This window comes from Ranitomeya imitator, chromosome 2, assembly GCF_032444005.1.
Source record: "Ranitomeya imitator isolate aRanImi1 chromosome 2, aRanImi1.pri, whole genome shotgun sequence".
NCBI classification, from domain to species: domain Eukaryota; kingdom Metazoa; phylum Chordata; class Amphibia; order Anura; family Dendrobatidae; genus Ranitomeya; species Ranitomeya imitator.
Window position 1 is genome coordinate 347,552,519 of NC_091283.1, and position 20,784 is coordinate 347,573,302.

General features: G+C 42.0%; 2 protein-coding genes across 2 annotated transcripts in view; both read right to left on the reverse strand.

The window, feature by feature from the left end:
• Positions 1-3,680: 3,680 nt before the first annotated feature.
• LOC138663730 (zinc finger protein 585A-like) overlaps positions 3,681-20,784 on the reverse strand; it is a 94,418-nt gene continuing 77,314 nt past the window's right edge. Inside the window, exon 9 of the mRNA XM_069750051.1 lies at positions 3,681-4,631. Within this exon, the coding sequence (XP_069606152.1) occupies positions 3,814-4,631 (818 nt within the window). The 3' untranslated portion in view covers positions 3,681-3,813. The remainder of the gene's footprint in view (positions 4,632-20,784) is intronic.
• On the reverse strand, positions 5,370-12,088 carry LOC138663728 (gastrula zinc finger protein XlCGF66.1-like). The gene is made up of 5 exons (XM_069750050.1): positions 11,961-12,088; positions 10,823-10,951; positions 10,541-10,717; positions 10,335-10,458; positions 5,370-5,488 (listed from the first exon to the last, which is right to left on the reverse strand). The coding sequence occupies exons 2-5, from the start codon at positions 10,904-10,906 to the stop codon at positions 5,409-5,411; spliced, it is 465 nt and encodes a 154-aa protein (XP_069606151.1). The 5' UTR covers positions 10,907-10,951; positions 11,961-12,088; the 3' UTR covers positions 5,370-5,408.

A 20,784-nucleotide genomic window follows, 5' to 3' on the forward strand; every position in this document is an offset into this window, starting at 1 on the left:
ATAAGAAACACAAGACAGATTTCTTCACCCGAGGTATCATTTTAATCAGTGTAACAGCGCCAACCTGACAATGTCTATAGTTTACTTAACAAAATCCTGGTAACAGGTTCCCTTTAAACATTATACTGACTTATTTGCATTGGCCATTTAGCTGAATACAAGAAAGATAGCATTTGCCTAATGATTTGGAACGCAGTGTATGTGCAAAATGCCAACCAGCTCTGCCTTAGCTTCAGAGGTTCCTAGGCAAAATAAACACATTTAAACAACAGAGAAAAAGGAGCTCAAAGAATATATATTCTAAAAGCAAGCATTTATTATCAAAACAACAAGTTCTGAAATACAGTTACAGTGGGGCAAAAAAGTATTTAGTCAGTCAGCAATTGTGCAAGTTCCACCACTTAAAAAGATGAGAGGCGTCTGTAATTTACATCATAGGTAGACCTCAACTATGGGAGACAAACTGAGAAAAAAAAATCCAGAAAATCACATTGTCTGTTTTTTTAACAATTTATTTGCATATTATGGTGGAAAATAAGTATTTGGTCAGAAACAAACAATCAAGATTTCTGGCTCTCACAGACCTGTAACTTCTTCTTTAAGAGTCTCCTCTTTCCTCCACTCATTACCTGTAGTAATGGCACCTGTTTAAACTTGTTATCAGTATAAAAAAGACACCTGTGCACACCCTCAAACAGTCTGACTCCAAACTCCACTATGGTGAAGACCAAAGAGCTGTCAAAGGACACCAGAAACAAAATTGTAGCCCTGCACCAGGCTGGGAAGACTGAATCTGCAATAGCCAACCAGCTTGGAGTGAAGAAATCAACAGTGGGAGCAATAATTAGAAAATGGAAGACATACAAGACCACTGATAATCTCCCTCGATCTGGGGCTCCACGCAAAATCCCACCCCGTGGGGTCAGAATGATCACAAGAACGGTGAGCAAAAATCCCAGAACCACGCGGGGGGACCTAGTGAATGAACTGCAGAGAGCTGGGACCAATGTAACAAGGCCTACCATAAGTAACACACTACGCCACCATGGACTCAGATCCTGCAGTGCCAGACGTGTCCCACTGCTTAAGCCAGTACATGTCTGGGCCCGTCTGAAGTTTGCTAGAGAGCATTTGGATGATCCAGAGGAGTTTTGGGAGAATGTCCTATGGTCTGATGAAACCAAACTGGAACTGTTTGTTAGAAATACAACTTGTCGTGTTTGGAGGAAAAAGAATACTGAGTTGCATCCATCAAACACCATACCTACTGTAAAGCATGGTGGTGGAAACATCATGCTTTGGGGCTGTTTCTCTGCAAAGGGGCCAGGACGACTGATCCGGGTACATGAAAGAATGAATGGGGCCATGTATCGTGAGATTTTGAGTGCAAACCTCCTTCCATCAGCAAGGGCATTGAAGATGAAACGTGGCTGGGTCTTTCAACATGACAATGATCCAAAGCACACCGCCAGGGCAATGAAGGAGTGGCTTCGTAAGAAGCATTTCAAGGTCCTGGAGTGGCCTAGCCAGTCTCCAGATCTCAACCCTATAGAAAACCTTTGGAGGGAGTTGAAAGTCCGTGTTGCCAAGCGAAAAGCCAAAAACATCACTGCTCTAGAGGAGATCTGGATGGAGGAATGGGCCAACATACCAACAACAGTGTGTGGCAACCTTGTGAAGACTTACAGAAAACGTTTGACCTCTGTCATTGCCAACAAAGGATATATTACAAAGTATTGAGATGAAATTTTGTTTCTGACCAAATACTTATTTTCCACCATAATATGCAAATAAATTGTTAAAAAAAACAGACAATGTGATTTTCTGGATTTTTTTTTCTCAGTTTGTCTCCCATAGTTGAGGTCTACCTATGATGTAAATTACAGACGCCTCTCATCTTTTTAAGTGGTGGAACTTGCACTATTGCTGACTGACTAAATACTTTTTTGCCCCACTGTATATACAATGTGGAATACGTAGAGGTCCTATCTCCAATCTAGGGCTCCCCTTTTTTTTAGCTAATAAAACCTGCGAGCAGCCCTAGATTAGTGAATTTTCCAAATATAATCCAGTATCAAAACCTTTCAAAAATGTCCCTAATTACTCCCAAAATGGCTCAACTTAATAGCAAAGTTGGGCCCAAACTTCCAGGTTGCGGGAACTCCGTATGCAGACCAAGATCCAACAACCTTCCATGGCTAATTTTGAAGTGAAATAGCGAGATCACGCGCTCTCTACTAATCCAGAGCTGGCCATAACTGTTAGCGATTGGTAACATCTTTCCAGTAATTAAAATCCAAAAACCGCTTAAAGATTCATCACCACTGGATTTGTAGATCTCACGCTATAATTGTGAGAGTGGTATCTGAGGACTATGGGATCTCACAATCCCTTTTCAGAGACACTTCTAGAAGTTTTGATACTGGATATGTAGAAAATGCATTAATTGTCGACTGTCAAGTGCTAGATTAAAGAGAAAGGGAAGCCTCAGATTGTTGATAGGTACTCTAAGGGGAATCGCATCAAACATTTTGCGCTAAAAACCTGAAAACTTTTGCACAACACACACCCTAATTGTGCATTTTGTGACCTTTGACACTTTATTTTCTGAAATGAGAGCGGAGTTTAGTGAATGAAGGAGATGTTTGAAACAGTCTGCAATTTATGCTTAAGGCTAATTTCACATTAGCGTTCGGCAGGGCTGCGGATGGCAGCCTTCTTCCTCTGTTAAGCCCCGCCCACTGCCACGCCTCTTCCTTCTGCTCCACCTACATCTGCATGCGTCCTGCATACCCTATCTTTAACATTGGGTACGCAGGCCATACGGATGTATGTGGATGCCTCTGCATGCGTCGTTTTGACTCTGCGCCAACCACTACAAAATGCAACATGTTGCGTTCGACACAGGTCAGCGCAGCGTCAAAACAACGAATGCGGAGGCATCTGCATGGCCTGCGTAGCCAATGTTAAAGATAAGGTACGCAGGACGCATGCAGACGTAGGCGGAGCTGATGGAAGAGTCATGGTAGTGGGCGGGGCTTAACAGAGGAAAAAGGCTTTCCTCCGCAGCCCTGCCGAACACAAGTCTGAAACCAGCCTAAGTATGCGATTTTAACTGTATTGTCATTTTTTTCTTATTTGTACTATTTGTTAACCAAATAAGTTTAAAATAAAAAAAGAAAGAAGGAAGAAAAAGAAAATGGTTCTTTCCCTTAACAATTCTCACCTTAGGAATTGTAGCTGACTTTTGGAAAAAAAAAACTTAAGGTACATTTTGATGCATTCTCCCGTGTGACTCCTGTGACAACAGGATATATTTTTAATGATTAAAACATTTGCCAAATTCTGAATGCAAATATAAATTCTCCACTGTGTGAGTTTTCTGGGTCAGCAAGACTTGATTTACCAGTTAAACATTTCATATATTCACAACATTTAAAAGGATCATTTGGCTTCTTTAGATGTTTAATGAGATCTGATTTCTAAGAACATTTTCCACATTTAAAGCAAAAAATGGTTTCACCCCTGTGTGATTTTTTTTTTTTTTTTTAGTCCACAAGAGTTGATTTCCTAGTAAAACACTTACGACGTTCTGGGCATGAGTATGGCATCTCACTGTGTTAGATCTTTGAAGTATAACAAGATTTAATTTCTGGTTAAAACATTTTCCACATTATGAACATAAAATGGCTCCTTCCCTGTATGAGATTTATGATGGTCAATAAGATCTGATTTCTGAATAAAACATTTCCCACATTCTGAACATGAAAATGGCTTCTCCACTACGTGAATTTTCTGATGTCTAACAAGATCTTATTTCTGAGTAAAACATTTCCTATACTCTGAACATGAAAATAGATTATCCATTGTGTGTATTTTTTGATAGTTAACAGGGTTAATTTTCCCAGTAAAACATTTTTCAAATTCTGGGCTTGAAAATGGCTTCTTCCCTGTATGAGTTTTTTGATGACTATTAAGATGTGACTTCTGAGTAAAACATTTCCCACACTCTGAACATGTATATGGCTTCTCTCCTGTGTGAGTTCTTTGGTGTTCAATAAGATTTGATTTCTGAATAAAACATTTTCCACATTCTGAACATGAAAATGGCTTCTCCCCTGTGTGAATTTTCTGATGTCTAGCAAGATCTGATTTCTGAGTAAAACATTTCCCACACTCTAAGCATGAAAATGGATTCTTCCCAGTGTGAATTTTTTGGTGGTTAGCAAGGGTTATTTTCCGAGTAAAACATTTTCTACATTCTGGGCATGAAAATGGCTTTTCCCCTGTGTGAGTTTTTTGATGGATATTAAGATGAGATTTCTGAGTAAAACATTTCCCACACAGTGAACATGAATATGGCTTCTCTCCTGTGTGAGTTTTTTGGTGTTCAATAAGATTTGATTTCAAAATAAAACATTTCCCACATTCTGAACAGGAAAATGGCTTTTCCCCTGTGTGAATTTTCTGATGTCTAACAAGATCTGATTTCTGAGTAAAACATTTCCCACAATCTGAACATGAAAATGGATTCTCACCAGAGTGAATTTTTTGATGGTCAACAAGATTTGATTTCCTGGTGAAACATTTCCCACATTCTAAACATAAAAACGGTTTCTCCTTTGTATGAAATGTTTCATGTTCAACATCCCTTCTGTAACTGTTATTTTGCTTAAAATGCTGTGATAAATCAGAACTTTGGATTTGTTTGAAAAGATCAGATGATAGATCTTTCCTAAGAAGGCCTGGAGGTATACCTGAGACAATAGCATGTTCTTCATATAAATCATGTGTGATACTTTGATCATCTGTTTTAAATTCTGAAGATATTAGATGTCCATCTAAACTCCCAATACAGATATCTGCTAAAAAGAAACACAAAGTTATTATTTTTTAATAATACCTTCAAAGAAAACTGTTTTTTTTTAAATCATAAAATCAGAATTTAAAATTAGAAATGGAAATTATACCAAATCTGTTTTCGAATTTCAGGATCCACCAATTACATCTTCAATAAACAGTCTGAGGTGAGGTTATCAGGAAGGTAGCAGATCAAAACGCAGGTGTGAGTCAAATGGATGGTTAGAAGGTAATTCTAAGGTTGTCAAGGGAGATCAGGACTGACTATTAATTTCAATACCCAAACCATTCCCCTTCCCTGTCTTGGTAATGCGTCCCATCTGTGTGTAGCGAATAGCTCAAGGAGATTGCTATACTACCTTGTTTTTTTGCTTTCATTTTTTTTTTTTTTTTTTACAAAGGACAGTTGGAGGATATACAACAACCTCTTTTGCTTTTCTGCCATTCCTGTTTCCTCAGATTATAATTTCTTGCAAACAAGACCTTCATTGCTCACAAAGAAAAGCAAAAAAAACAGCACTATGCTGACCACATACCTTGACTAGTATTCAGCAGAGACTTGATAACAGCTTACTAGTATCGTGGTATACAGGTGATCCACCCGAAGAAAACAAGTCCTTGGTGCAAGCTTCAGGAAGAGAAAAGGGTGGCACTCTGACTCACATACCTATCATGTATAAACCTTTATTCTTACAGCATTTTATACAACAAAGTGCCATCTTTTCCTCATCCTGAAGCTTGCACCAAAGATCCTCACTGCTGTTTGAATTGTTAACTGTTTTACTTTGTAGTGTTTGATTTGGCTTTAATATGTACCACCCCTTTCATTTACGAAGTGCGTTGAAATATGATGGTGCTATACAGTAAAGGAAATAATTATTTAATTCCTTGCTGATTTTGTAAGTTTGCCCGCTGACATAGATATGAACAGTCTATAATTTTAATAGTAGAAGACACAAAAGAGCACAGTAAGACCAGAAACACTCTGTTGCAAAAAAAAATCACAGTAATAAGCAAGTGCTAGTAAAAAGATGGAAAAAACAGGGTATTTGGTTGATGCGTTTTTTTGCAAAAAATGTATATTAAGCTGCTCCACCAAACGTCAAGGTATACCCATATAGAGCAGTCCTAACTGATGTATGCAATCCCTATCTGATGTATTTAAAAACCTGTATATTACCTGTATGAGCAGGGTTCAGAGAGTAATTTTAATAGTTAATTTTAACATTGAGATATAGAATGACAAAAATAAAATCCAGAAAATCACATTGTATAAATTATATAAATTTGCATTTTGCAGTGAGAAATAAGTATTTGATCCCCTACCAACCATTAAGAGCTCTGGCTCCTATAGACCAGTTAGACGCTCCTAATCAACTTGTTACCTGCATTAACAGCTGTCTTACATAGCCACCTTTATAATAAAAAAAACTCCTGACCACAGACTCAATTATTCAGTCAGACTAACCTCTACAATATGGGCAAGACCAAAGAGCTTTATAATGATGTCAGGGACAAGATCATAGACCTGCTCAAAGCTGGAATGGGTTACAAAACCAAATGTAAAGCACTGGGCGAGGAGACAACTGTTGGTGCAAGAGTAAGAAAATGGAAGAAATACAAAATGACTGTCAATCGACATCGATCTGGGGCACCGTGCAAATCTCACCTCGTGGGTATCCTTGATCATGAGGAAGGTGAGAGAGCAGCCTAAAACTGCACGGGGGGGGGGAACTTGTTAATGATCTCATTCCAGCTGGGACCACAGTCAACAAGAAAACCATTGCTAACATATTACGCCGTAAATGCTTAGAAGCCTGCAGTTCCCACAATGTCCCCTGCTCAAGAAGGAACATGTGCACGCCAAAATTGCCTTGTGCAGGCATGTACTACGGAGGACAGATAATGAACTTCATTCCAATATTGCGGCCAGCATGCAGCCAGCGGGTAAGGAAAGGGTGAATCAAACACCCGAAAACCCCGCCTCTATGGCTGAAAATTGTTCCCTCCAAATTCAGGTGACAGAGTCCCTTCAACTCAACTCGCCGTGCTTGGAGGAAGAGAAATGCTGCCTATGACCCAAAGAGCACCATCGCCACTGTCAAGCATGGAAGTGGAAACATTATGTTTTGGGGGTGTTTCTCTGCTAAGGGCACAGGACTACTTCACCGCATCAATGGGAGAATGGATGAAGCCATGTACCGTAAAATCCTGAGTGACAACCTCCTTCCCTCCGTCAGGACATTAAAAATGGGTCGTGGCTGTGTCTTCCAGCAAGACAATGACCCAAAACATACAGCCTAGGCAACAAAGGAGTGGCTCAAAAAGATGCACATTAGGGTCATGGAGTGGCCTAGCCAGTCTCCAGATCTTAATCCCATAGAAAACTTATGGAGGGAGTTGAAGCTCTGAGATGCCAAGCGACAGCCTCAAAATCTTAATGATTTAGAGATGATCTGGAAAGAGGAGTGGACCAAAATTCCTTCTGGCATGTGCGCAAACCTCATCATCAACTACAAAAAATGTCTGACTGCTGTGCTTGCCAAAAAGGGTTTTGCCACCAAGTATTGTCTTGTTTGCCAGAGCGATCAAATACTTATTTCTCACTGCAAAGTGCAAATAAATTTATATTTATACAATATGCAAATTGCCTCTTCAGAGAAAAATAGGACTTAAACTCTATAGCGCTACCTGTTGGAAGTAGCAATCCTACAAGTCACAATCAACCTTTCAACGAGTCTTGCAATATGACTTAGGATAAAAGCCAAATCGGTATCGCAATTCGCAGACACGGTGTTTCGGGCTGTTGGCCCTCGTCAGTGCGAAGCATGAGAACTGATTTAGCTAGGTGAGAGGCTCTGGACTGGGGTCTAAGGGGTAACGTTTCTCCTTATGGAGAGTGACATACCATCTCTGGCTTGTCAAGGTAAGGAGGCTTATTCGCCATGCAATGCTCATCTGGAAAATTTAATATGCAAATTGCCTCTTCAGAAAAAAGAGGACTTAAACTATTTATACAATGTGATATTCTGGATTTTATTTTTGATGTTCTCTCAATGTTAAAATTAACCTACCTTTAAAAATATAGACTGTTGATGTCTTTGTCAGAGGGCAAATTTACAAAATCAACAAGGGATCAAATACTTATTTCCTTCACTGTATATACAAAGAGTAATAGAAAAGAGGTTAATTAGCCATAAAAAAATTATTAATAATTTCATCTATACACAACCATCATCTTTTTATTTTTTTGTCACGTACACATACAGTGGGGCAAAAAAGTATTTAGTCAGTCAGCAATAGTGCAAGTTCCACCACTTAAAAAGATGAGAGGCGTCTGTAATTTACATCATAGGTAGACCTCAACTATGGGAGACAAACTGAGAAAAAAAAATCCAGAAAATCACATTGTCTGTTTTTTTTAACAATTTATTTGCATATTATGGTGGAAAATAAGTATTTGGTCAGAAACAAACAATCAAGATTTCTGGCTCTCACAGACCTGTAACTTTTTCTTTAAGAGTCTCCTCTTTCCTCCACTCATTACCTGTAGTAATGGCACCTGTTTAAACTTGTTATCAGTATAAAAAAGACACCTGTGCACACCCTCAAACAGTCTGACTCCAAACTCCACTATGGTGAAGACCAAAGAGCTGTCAAAGGACACCAGAAACAAAATTGTAGCCCTGCACCAGGCTGGGAAGACTGAATCGGCAATAGCCAACCAGCTTGGAGTGAAGAAATCAACAGTGGGAGCAATAATTAGAAAATGGAAGACATACAAGACCACTGATAATCTCCATCGATCTGGGGCTCCACGCAAAATCCCACCCCGTGGGGTCAGAATGATCACAAGAACGGTGAGCAAAAATCCCAGAACCACACGGGGGGACCTAGTGAATGAACTGCAGAGAGCTGGGACCAATGTAACAAGGCCTACCATAAGTAACACACTACGCCACCATGGACTCAGATCCTGCAGTGCCAGACGTTTCCCACTGCTTAAGCCAGTACATGTCCGGGCCCGTCTGAAGTTTGCTAGAGAGCATTTGGATGATCCAGAGGAGTTTTGGGAGAATGTCCTATGGTCTGATGAAACCAAACTGGAACTGTTTGGTAGAAACACAACTTGTTGTGTTTGGAGGAAAAAGAATACTGAGTTGCATCCATCAAACACCATACCCACTGTAAAGCATGGTGGTGGAAACATCATGCTTTGGGGCTGTTTCTCTGCAAAGGGGCCAGGACAACTGATCCGGGTACATGAAAGAATGAATGGGGCCATGTATCGTGAGATTTTGAGTGCAAACCTCCTTCCATCAGCAAGGGCATTGAAGATGAAACGTGGATGGGTCTTTCAACATGACAATGATCCAAAGCACACCGCCAGGGCAACGAAGGAGTGGCTTCGTAAGAAGCATTTCAAGGTCCTGGAGTGGCCTAGCCAGTCTCCAGATCTCAACCCTATAGAAAACCTTTGGAGGGAGTTGAAAGTCCGTGTTGCCAAGCGAAAAGCCAAAAACATCACTGATCTAGAGGAGATCTGCATGGAGGAATGGGCCAACATACCAACAACAGTGTGTGGCAACCTTGTGAAGACTTACAGAAAACGTTTGACCTCTGTCATTGCCAACAAAGGATATATTACAAAGTATTGAGATGAAATTTTGTTTCTGACCAAATACTTATTTTCCACCATAATATGCAAATAAATTGTTAAAAAAACAGACAATGTGATTTTCTGGATTTTTTTTCTCAGTTTGTCTCCCATAGTTGAGGTCTACCTATGATGTAAATTACAGACGCCTCTCATCTTTTTAAGTGGTGGAACTTGCACTATTGCTGACTGACTAAATACTTTTTTGCCCCACTGTAGCTGTATGATGGCTTGTTTTTTTCCAAAAAAACAAATGACTTCTGAACAGAAAACTGGTGTGTACAGGAGCAAACTAAAAGTAGCCATCTCTATACAAAACTAATAATTAAAGTAGCACTCTGTAGCGCTATAGCATGTAAATATAAAATATATGAAATTTTAATTGCATTACTGTTCTAGATAAGAAAAAAATGGAGATTCTTAGCACGTAATTTGGCCAATTTATGCATACCAAGCAGTCAACAACAAGGAGATCTCCTGTTGTTGGGGACGTATCCTAATGCGATTCCTCTCCCCAGTTTAGGAGGTCTTGGAAATGGATGATATATGTATAAAGCAGCATATTTTTCTGATAAAATACATTACAAAATATCTTATATTTGCTACTGCTATTGATTTATGCAAAGTTTGTTCAATGTACAGTGTAAATTTCACTAGAAACAGAAGAGAAAGTCTATATATTTTCAACACAAAATTAGTGGTGCAAGTGAATGAGTAGAATATCTGTTACTGGATGGAGCTGTAGGAAACACATACAGCGACTGAATTCACATTCACAGATAATTATAGGTCGTCTGTACTTAGTCTTTTCTATTACCTGGTGATCTGAGGGTTTGGGGAACCTCCATCATGACGTCCTTGTACAGATCTTTGTGTTCTTCTAAATACTCCCACTCCTCCATGGAGAAATAGACGGCGAAATCCTGACACCTTATGGGAACCTGACACATACAATGATACAGTCATCCCCAGAACCTTTCATAGTGTTACTGTATAATGTCCCAGCATTCCCAGCAGTGTCACCTCTCCAGTCAGCAGCTCAATCATCTTGTAGGTGAGTTCTAGGATCTGGTAATTGATGTCCTCATGTATTTGGGGGTGAGGTGGAGGCCCAGTGATTGGGCTCAGGGATCTTCCCCATCCCTCAGACACAGGGTCTTGACAGCGATCACTAGAGGTCTTCTTCACTACAGTGTAATCCTGGTTATGGAGAGACACATTAATAAATCTCACTACAGACATTTCCAGAGTCCTCACCTCTCCACTTCTGCCCATCTGTTATTCCCGTACATCAGAATCTCTCACCTCTCCAGTAAGCCGGAAGAGGATCTCTAGGGTGAGGTGTAATATCCTCTCCGCCAACTTGTCCCTGTCCCTGTTTCTATCCATTCTTGACAGAAGAAATACACTGAATGGATTCAATATTATGAGGACCTGAATGGGAAGGAGAGGACAAAATTACTGGAGATAATAAGAGGTAAGATATCAATTGGTTAGCACAAAAAAATCTTTTTTTCTTTATGAAATGTCCAACTTAAGTGCACAAGTAATAAAGCTTACCCATAAAAGCACCAAATTATTTGTATAGCAATATAAATACAATGAAAAGTGATCAACATATCATATATAATTTAAAATGGGATAAATGAAAATGTCAGCTCATCATGCAGCTCCATTGACACAAAATAATAATGTTACCGGCATTGGAAAATATAAAAATAAACTATGCAATTCTGGTATCATTGTAATTGCGCTGACCTGGGGAGTCATGCCAACAAATCACTTTTATCACAATGAACTTAGTTAAATCAAAACTCAAAAAGCATTGATGGAAGTACTTTTTTTTCCACCATTTAACCATACTTTGAAATGTTTTCCTGTCACCCAATACATTTTATGGTAAAATAAATTGTGTCATTCAAAACGACAATTCATCTCTCATAAAAACCAAGCCCTCATACGACTGTATGGATGGAGAAATAAAAGAGTTATGGCTCCTGGAATAAGAGGAGGAAAATACAAAAGAACAAAAACAATAAATGTCCCAGTCTTTTAGTTTAGAATAGACCAATGGAATTAGGATCCGCTGTATTTTTGTTTCTAAAGGTCCTCCATTGATTCATATGGGCTCCATCATATGGGTTTTTAGAATAAAAATAAGTTCACAGGGCTCCTGTTCAGCAGCCGCAGACTACTAATGTGGCCTCTGCGAAACGATTCCCTCATCTCAAGACCATAGTGATATGGCACAGGGAGAGCGCTTGTAAAGAAATCAGATCACAGAGACAAGTGCGACCATAACAGGTTCCAACCTAAAAAAAAAAGCGGGTACAGTGAACACTCAACACAAAGAAGTCAAAAATATTGATTACTGCCAGGTACGACCGCGACACATTTGAGATGGAGAGCGACAAACTGGAAGTTGTAAAGAGGTACAACCTACTTAGATCAATGATCACTCAAGATGCAGCGAAAATACTGGAAGTCAATAGGAGAATAGCTATGGGCAAATCAACAATGAAGTCATTGGACAAGGTCTTCAAATTGAGGAACATTTCAGTGGCGACAAAGACATGGCTCGTAGTTTGGTCTTTTCTGTGGTAACATAAATGCGAAACCTGGAAGATAAAGAAACAAGACCAAGTTAAATAAATTATCTACATAAGGGAACTGAAGGTAAACTACTGTATATACTCGAGTATAAGCCGACCCAAGTATAAGCCGAGACCCATAATTTTGCCGCAAAAACCTGGGAAAACTTATTGATGCGAGTATAAGGCCTCTTTCACACTTCAGTTGTTTGGCGTCAGTCTAAAACCGCCATTTACATCAAATAACAAATCCGTCATTTTTTTTTTACGGATCCGCTATTTTCCCATAGACTTGCATTAGCGACGGATTGTGACGGATGGTCGTCCGTTCCATCCGCCATGCGACGGATCCGTCGAAATTTGGCGGACGTCATCTAGACATAGACGGACATTATAACGTTTTTTGTCAACGCCGAAATGGCGGATCGCGACGGATCCGTCGCGTCCGCCATTCCATAGAATGGCCGCCTATGGGCGACGGATCCGTTGCGACCGTCATTTCGGCGGATCCGTCGCCCCAATCCACTTTTTCAATTGCGCATGCGCTTTTTCAATTGCAATGTAGAATCAGCAGAGGAGGTGGAGAATATCATGCACACCTTTGTTACACGATGCGATCATGCCGCCACAGCGGGACACTTGACGACGAAAGAAAGTTTCAAACGATCTGCTACGACGTACGATTCTCAGCGGGGTCCCTGATCGCAGTAGTGTCTCAGACACAGCGAGATCGTAAGTATATCGCTGGAACGTCACGGATCGTGCCATCGTAGCGACCAAAGTGCCACTGTGAGGGTGGTTTCACACTGGCGTTTTTGTCTGCAGCGTTTTTTGCACAAAAAAAGCATGCGTTTTTTTCCCTATATTTAACATTAAAAACGCATGCGTTTTTAGTTGTACACGTTTGGTCGCGTTTTGAAACGCATGCGTTTTTTTGCTGCATGCGTTCTTTTGCAGAAATGCAACATGTAGTATTTTTGAGAGGCTTTTTTTGACACATAAAAACGCATGCGTTTTCATGCGTTTTTTGTGTCAAAAAATACATTGGAGTCAATGGAAACGCATGCGTTTTAAACGCATGCGTTTCAATTTAGATAAGGTGGTCTAGACACTGATAAGCCACCCCCTAGCAGGGTGATAAAAGGGAGGTTGGGGGAAGTTTCTGGTCACTTCTCATCAGACTCCAAAGAAGACAAGACACTGCCAGGACGCATTTTGGTGGACAAGACCCAGAGCAATGTGAGTATATCCTAGCCAATGCCTGTATTTTCAATTTTTTGGACGTACATGTCTTCTGCGGAGTCTTCATCTGATGAGGAGTTTGAGCCACGTCAGTCGGAAGTGGATCATGTGAGTGAGGTTAGTTTTTGGCCCGTCAGCTTGGAAAGTATTCACTGTCACATCGACACATGTGACAATTTGATTTTTTTTTTTTTAGAGCACTTCTACTGAGGGACAGAGAGGGACTGAGCAGCGGAGTCAAGGTCCGGTGGGAAGACGGCAGAGGGTATGTATACAAGGCAGACTGTCCTCATTGTAATATTCTTGAATCTTCCTTTCTTTACCCTTGTATTTCTTTTAATTTTTCTTCTAGAATCCTTTTCTGAGTTGACTTTCATATTCATGCCATTTCTCATCATCTGTTAATTTTTTTTCCTAATGTGATTGAGCAAACTTAAATGACTTTCTTTTAATTTTAGGTTTCACAACGGGACGATGACAGGATAGATAACGACCTCCTGATAACCATTGTTCAGGAGCGAGTCCCGTTGTGGGACAGCCGGGATCCACAGCACGCAGTGAACAGTACGCTCCATCGGTTGTGGAGTGAGGTGGCCCAAGCGTTGTGGGATGGCTGGGAGAATGCCCCGCCACGGGTCCGTAATGCATTTGGTAAGTATTGCAATGCAGTGTGAAGCAGCAGAGACCTTGGCCGTGCTCTCTTGACTGTGTGTGATGAAAGAAACTTTTCGGAGTTTCTTTCATCACACACAGTTGTCTTTGCACGGCCAAAAGTCCATTTTCTGACCACTATATTTTATTTTTATTTCACAGTGGAGAAAATAAGAACACGTTGGCGTTCCATGAAGGACCGCTTCAACAAGGCCCTGCGCGCAGAGAATCGTGCTGCAAGTGGTTCCGGAGCAAGGCACCGGCTGTACAAGTACCATCGTGTGCTGTACTTTTTAAGACAGGTCCTTCTCATGAGAACGTAAGTATTTCTCACATGCTTCCGGTTGTATTGCATTGACATAATATGTAATTTCAAATTCCACAGGATGTACCGTCTTGTTATATTTTGGTATTAATTTTCTGTTTTCTTTTTTCACAGCACACACAGCACGACTGTCGCACCAGGTTCTGGAGCGGTCCTTCAGCCGGCAGCCACGGACCCGTCCCAGCCATCCAGCAGCGCAGCAGCAGGTGGGCCTTCCACACTCACTGGAGACCAGGGAGCTGGCCCATCAAGTATTCCCCTTTCGCAGTCCTCTTTCACTGCACCCCTTTTTGCGGGCTCATCCCGGCAGCGACAGAGGGCTTCGGATAGGTCACTCATGCCCGAGTTTTTGCACTTGAGCTCGGTTTTACACGAAGCAATCAAGGCTTTAGGTGACAGAATTGATGTGTCTCATAACCTCTTAAATTGCAGGATCCAGGATGTCACCAAAAGCCTTGATCAAGTTAAAGCTGACCTCCAGAGGCCAGCTCATCATTTTTTTAACCAAATAGAGCAGGGCATGTCGGAACACCTTAGCCCTGATCTCCAGCTGAGTGTGATGCAGGCCTGCAATGCTGCTTTTGTGCAGGCTATGCAGCAGAGTCGCAATTTACAGCAGACAGTGGCGGCATATCCAACTGTGCCGTCACTGTCACGATTAACCTCCATTCCTACCTCTGCTGCATACCACTGCACTGCCACCTCTATTCCATCCACAGGTGTACTCCACTACAGCGCCAACACGATGATGAGTGCTGTTGGACATCCCACCGCCACCACCGTGACAACCGCTGCTCCAGCTTGGACCTCCTCCGCTGACACCACGATGCCGCAGGACCCTGGCGTGGCTTTTCGGCCCGGCCCCCTCCCGATGCAGCAGGACCCAGGCATGGCATAGAACACCCCCCGATGCAGCAGGACCCAGGCATGGCGTATAGGACCGTCTCCCCCCCCCCCCGATGCAGCAGGACCGAGGCATTGCTTTCCGGGCAGGACACCCCCCGATGCAGCAGGACCCAGGCATGGCATATAGGACCGCCCCCGCCGATGCAGCAGGACCCAGGCATGGCATATCGGACCGGCCCCCCCCCCAATGCGGCAGGACCCAGGCATGGCTTTCCGGGCAGGACCCACCCCGATGCAGCAGGACCCTGGCATGGCTTTATGTTCCCCCCCACCAGCAATGCAGCAGGACCCTGGGAGGGCATTATGTTCCCCCCCTCCAGCAATGCAGCAGGACCCTGGGAGGGGTTTATGTTCCCCCCCCCCAACGATGCACCAGGACCCTGGCAGGGCTTTATGTTTCCCCCCCACTACGATGCAGTTGGACTCCACAATCGAAACGGACTGTGAAATAGTAGAGCCGGACCCTGACATGTCTCCCGCCACCATGCAACAACATATGAGCCCACCAAGACATCCCCCAACCAGGAAAACACAAAAGAAAACTCTGAAAACCCATAAAAAACAAAAAACTCTTAGTATTCCTCCCCCATCACCTACCGATGTGTCTGTATTGTCAGTTTTGTCTCACCCTTCCAGTGCGTCTCAAGCCTCTCATGTGTTAAGCCCCATCCCCGAACTTCCAGACCCTTCCAGTTTTATTGCCCCTTCTCCTGCCACCTCTGCCTCCTCCACGGTGAGCCAGGCTTCAGTTCTTAATACCCCCCGTTTACGTCACTCTACCCCAAGCCGTCGCGGTACAACCCGTCGCGGTACAAAAAAATAAATGTTTAAATTTGTTTCTTAACTAAATAAAAAAAATGTTAATTTGCAACAATTATGTTTGGTTTATTGTATATTTCACCGCTGTCAATACACACCAATAAACTTCGCCACACACTTATTCTTTGGGCCAAAACATATCTCCAGTTGTATAAAATACAAGACTACATCTATATGTGTTTCTTTAGTATACAGATATGAGTTGGCCCAAAAAATATAACAGTTATTTCCATACTCTTTTTTTTGTACCTAGTGTGACAGTACAAAGAGAAAATGGTGGAAATCAAGTTCAGTACTCTACTGAACAGGTCACGTGTCCAAAAACTCATAAGTTAAGACACCTGACCTACTGAGTTGATAACTGCTTTGTATATTCACCATATTCTCTTCTTTATACCTAACAAATGATGTGACAATGGTTGTCACACGCTACATATCTATGCTCACCTGGCCAGGTGTAAGAAATTGTGAATTCATGAGCATGTATATGTTTATCATGAATTCATTATTTCTGACACTTGACTTGATGGGTATAGATAGCGTGACAAGAATTGTCACAGTGTCGACGCAATGACGTCATCAAGATTACCAATAAATCAACATGGTTACCAATAAATCAACATGGTTGCCATTATTAGAAGTATGCGGCCAGTGTTTTATATCATTATTTGTAAATCAAAATAGGGAGTGCAACAATATAAGAGGTCAATTATGATATTAAAATAATAACTATTACCTCATCATCTATCACCCACTCCTGGTTTTGGATTACAAAATATGATATACATACATATCTACTGACCGTCTTTGGTAAACCTTTGTTTAGAGAGGAAAAAGATAGGAGACACGGTCAACACAACCAACACTCAAGTTTATTAATTTGAAATATTTTTATCAGTATATAATAATTGGTAAAGATAAACATACAACAGGACATTTACACAACATTGTCCTGCCATGACACCCGTCCAATATCGGAAACAAAATAGGCCGCAAATTGGTCCCGCATAAGACCAACGGCTGCGGTTGACCGCATCGGGTGATGCTGAAAATCAGGAAGTGGGTGTGCAACTGGTTCATCCAGTTCAATGTGGGGTCACTCCTTAGTCATTATGTAATTGTGGAGAACCACACAGGCTTTGACCACCTCGTCCACTGTTTCCACTTTTAGATTTATGGCTGTTGCAAGAATGCGCCATTTAGCTACCAGAATGCCAAAGGTGCACTCTACTGTTCTTCTGGCCCTGGTCAGTCTGTAGTTGAAGATCCTTCTAGTGTGGTCCAAGTCCCGACTAGAATATGGCTTCAGGAGATTTTCACACATCTGGAAGGCCTCATCCCCAACCATAACAAATGGCAGCGGTGGGCCTTGAGTGTTGGGGAGAGGCTGTGGAGGGGGGAAATTAAAATTGTTGCCATACACCCGACGGCCCATATCCGAGCTCTTGAAAGTCTGGGAATCATTGCCACGGCCAAAAGCTCCAATGTCCACGGCGATGAAGCGACAGTCCGCATCAGCTATTGCCATGAGCACTACCGAAAAATATTTTTTGTAATTAAAAAACTCTGATCCGGTTCTGGCAGGTTTGATAATGCGGATGTGCTTTCCATCCACCGCCCCTAAACAGTTGGGGAAATCACACACATTCAAAAATGTATCGGAAATTTCACGCCACATGTCCACGGTGGGTACTGATATAAACTCCTCACGGAGTACATTCCATAACGCACGACAGGTGTCCACAACTATTCCGGAGAGGGTGGATATTCCAAGGCGGTATTGGAAGTGGAGGGAAGATAAACTCTCTCCTGTGGCAAGAAATCTAGAAGAAAAAGAAACAAAAAAAAAACCCATTAAAATCTACTCTTTTTATGGTGTGTTTAGAAATAACAAAAAGAAAAAAACACATAAAATACATGTCATAACCAAAATTTGGACTGTCATTGGTTTAGATTTTGAACGTACCTTAATGTCACCAGCAGACGTTCCTCGGGTGGAATCGCTCTACGGAGCCGTGTGTCCTGTCGCCGTATGGCTCCTTGGACACGAGACAGCAAATCCCGGAACGATTCTTGGGACATTCTCGTGTAATCCTGGAATTTCTCCGGGTTGGCATTCCGCTCCGCATAGAGCGTGTGATAGGCTCCACGGCTCTCACACACTTCAATTATGGGGTGCCTCCAAAAACGCCTACGTTGTCTCCTTCTCCATCTTTGGCGGTTTCGGTCTTGCTCCCAAGCAAAAGCACGGCCAGAAAAATCTTGAAGCTGAAATCCAGGTTGAAATAAAAGCTCTCCATGGAAAGATCCATCATGACACAGGAAACAGTAGCAAGCTGTTAAAATTTCTGTACCCCTAGGGTCAATATATACAGAGCCCATCATATACGCCCTCTCTATTCCCATTGGTGGTGTCAGGTTATCTTTTTTTGGCTCCTAGATTTTTTTTGTGAAATGTTAAAAAAAACGCAAACGCATGCAAAAACGCATGTAAACGCTGCGTTTTTTTGACGCATGCGTTAAATGCATGCGTAAAAAAACGCAGCGTTTACACACGTTTACATGCGTTTTTTCACCATGCTTTTTTTTAAAAACGCATGCGTTTACAAACGCAAGTGTGAAACCAGCCTGAGACGGTATATTTACTACTACGGTATATTTATTACTGTTGATTTGCTCTTCATTTGATAGCTGTATTTGTGCGTGGTACTAGGTTTGCCTCTTCTCTTTTTTGCATCTTACTTGTTGTTTTTATTGATGTATTTATTTGTAATACTTTGAATTGTCTTAATAAAGTTGTTAGTTTTAGCTCTTGTGTCCATCTTTTTTTGGCTTTCTAGTGTGGGAAATGCAGCAGCTTCTGGTAAATTTCAAAAATAAAAATAGATACCAATAAAAGTAAAATTAATTGAGGCATCAGTAGGTTAAGTGTTTTTTAATATCCATATTGAATCAGGAGCCCCATATAATGCTCCATACAATTCATGATGGGCCCCATAAGATGCTCCATACAAAACACACCCCATATAATGCTCTATAAAGTTCATGATGGGCCCCATAAGATGCTCCATATTAAAATATGCCCCATATAATGCTGCATAAAAGGTTAATGATGGCCCCATAAGATGCTCCATAGAATTATGCCGCATATGCTGCTGCTGCGATAAAAAAAATAAAAAAATGACATTCACATCTCGTTGCTGGGGGTCCGGTGCCGGTGTCCTGAGCAGGCAGGGACACCGGAGCGTTATGGGGGCCAGAGGCGGGAGCCGCCGTTGGCTCAGGACACCGGCACTTGCGATATCATTCTGTCCCTGTTCCACCGCCGCGCTCCGCTGTGTCTGTGCAGGGACTGTTCAGGCAGGGCACACACTAACCACGTCATGGTGCTTGCTGACCTGAACGTCACAACCAGAGGAAGCGGAAGACACAGCGAGGCGGTGGAAAGGGGACAGGTGAATATCGCATGGCTCATCCTCCCCCGTCATACTCACCCCATCCTGCGCGCGGTCTCTGCTTCTTAGATGATCTCTGGCACCGGCAGCTTGTTCCTGTGTTCAGCAGTCACATGATACCGCTCATTAAAGTAATGAATTTGCGCTCCATGCCTATGGTAGTGGAGTCGCGTCCATATACATTACTTTATTGAGCGGTACCACCTTACCGCTGAACACAGGAACAAGCTGCCGGCAGCGGAGACCATCTGAAAAGCAGGGATGTGTAGAGACCACGCTGGTAGCAGATGAGTATGATGTGACAGCCGCCACTCCTGCTGAAGCTCCTCCCCGCCAACCCCCTGGGACAGTGACTCGAGTATAAGCCGAGAGGGGCACTTTTAGCCTAAAAAAATGGGCTGAAAATATCGGCTTATACTCGTGTATATACAGTAATCTAATTTGTAGATAATGTAAAGTTAGGAGGGATAGCTAACACAAGAGAAGATAGAGAAGGATTCAGAAGGATCTAGATAAGTTTGAACAATAGGCAGCGACTAGTAGAATGGTATTTAACAGGGAGAAAAGCAAGATGCTACATCTGGTCAAGAAATTCAAAAATTACATCTACAAAATAGGAGGAATAAAACTAAGCAACAGCATGTGTGAAAAAGACTTGGGTATACTAATAGATCACAGACTGCACATGAGTCAACAGTGTGATGCAGCAGCAAAAAAGGCAAACACAGTTCTGTGCTGTATTAAGAGAAGCATAGAGTCTAGATCACAAGAAGCAATTATCCCCCTCTAATCCTCCATGGTCAGGCCTCATCTGGAATACTGTGTCCATTTCTGGGCACCACATTTTAAAAGAGACATTGAAAAATTGGAGCAAGTTCAGAGAAAAGCTATCGGGATGGTGAGCGGAGAGCAAAGTATGTCCTACGAGGAACGGTTAAAGGATCTGGGAATGTTTAGTTTTCAAAAAAGAAGGCTAAGGAGAGAATTAATAGCTGTCTACAAATATCTGAAGGGATGTCACAGTGTAGAGGGATCATCCTTACTCTAATTTGCACATGGAAACATGAGCAGCAATGGAATGAAACTGAAAGGGAGAAGATACAGATTAGATATTAGAAAAAAACTTTTTGACAGTGAGTGGAACAGGCTGCCATGTGAGGTGGTGAGTTCTCCTTCAATGGAAGTCTTCAAACAGAGTCTGGACATCTGTCTGAGATGGTTTTGTGAATCCTGCATTGAGCAGGAGGATGGACACGATGACCCTGGAGGTCCCATCCA

Bases quoted from the DNA above. Each gene is read 5' to 3' on its own strand.
- LOC138663728 (XM_069750050.1), bottom strand. From the start codon at position 10,906: ATGGATAGAAACAGGGACAGGGACAAGTTGGCGGAGAGGATATTACAC. The intron at 10,718-10,822 runs GTGAGAGATTCT...CTCCATAACCAG, and splicing joins TCTTCCGGCTTACTGGAGAG to GATTACACTGTAGTGAAGAA. The intron at 5,489-10,334 runs GTAATAGAAAAG...CTCTTCCTGAAG, and splicing joins CCAAACCCTCAGATCACCAG to CTTGCACCAAGGACTTGTTT.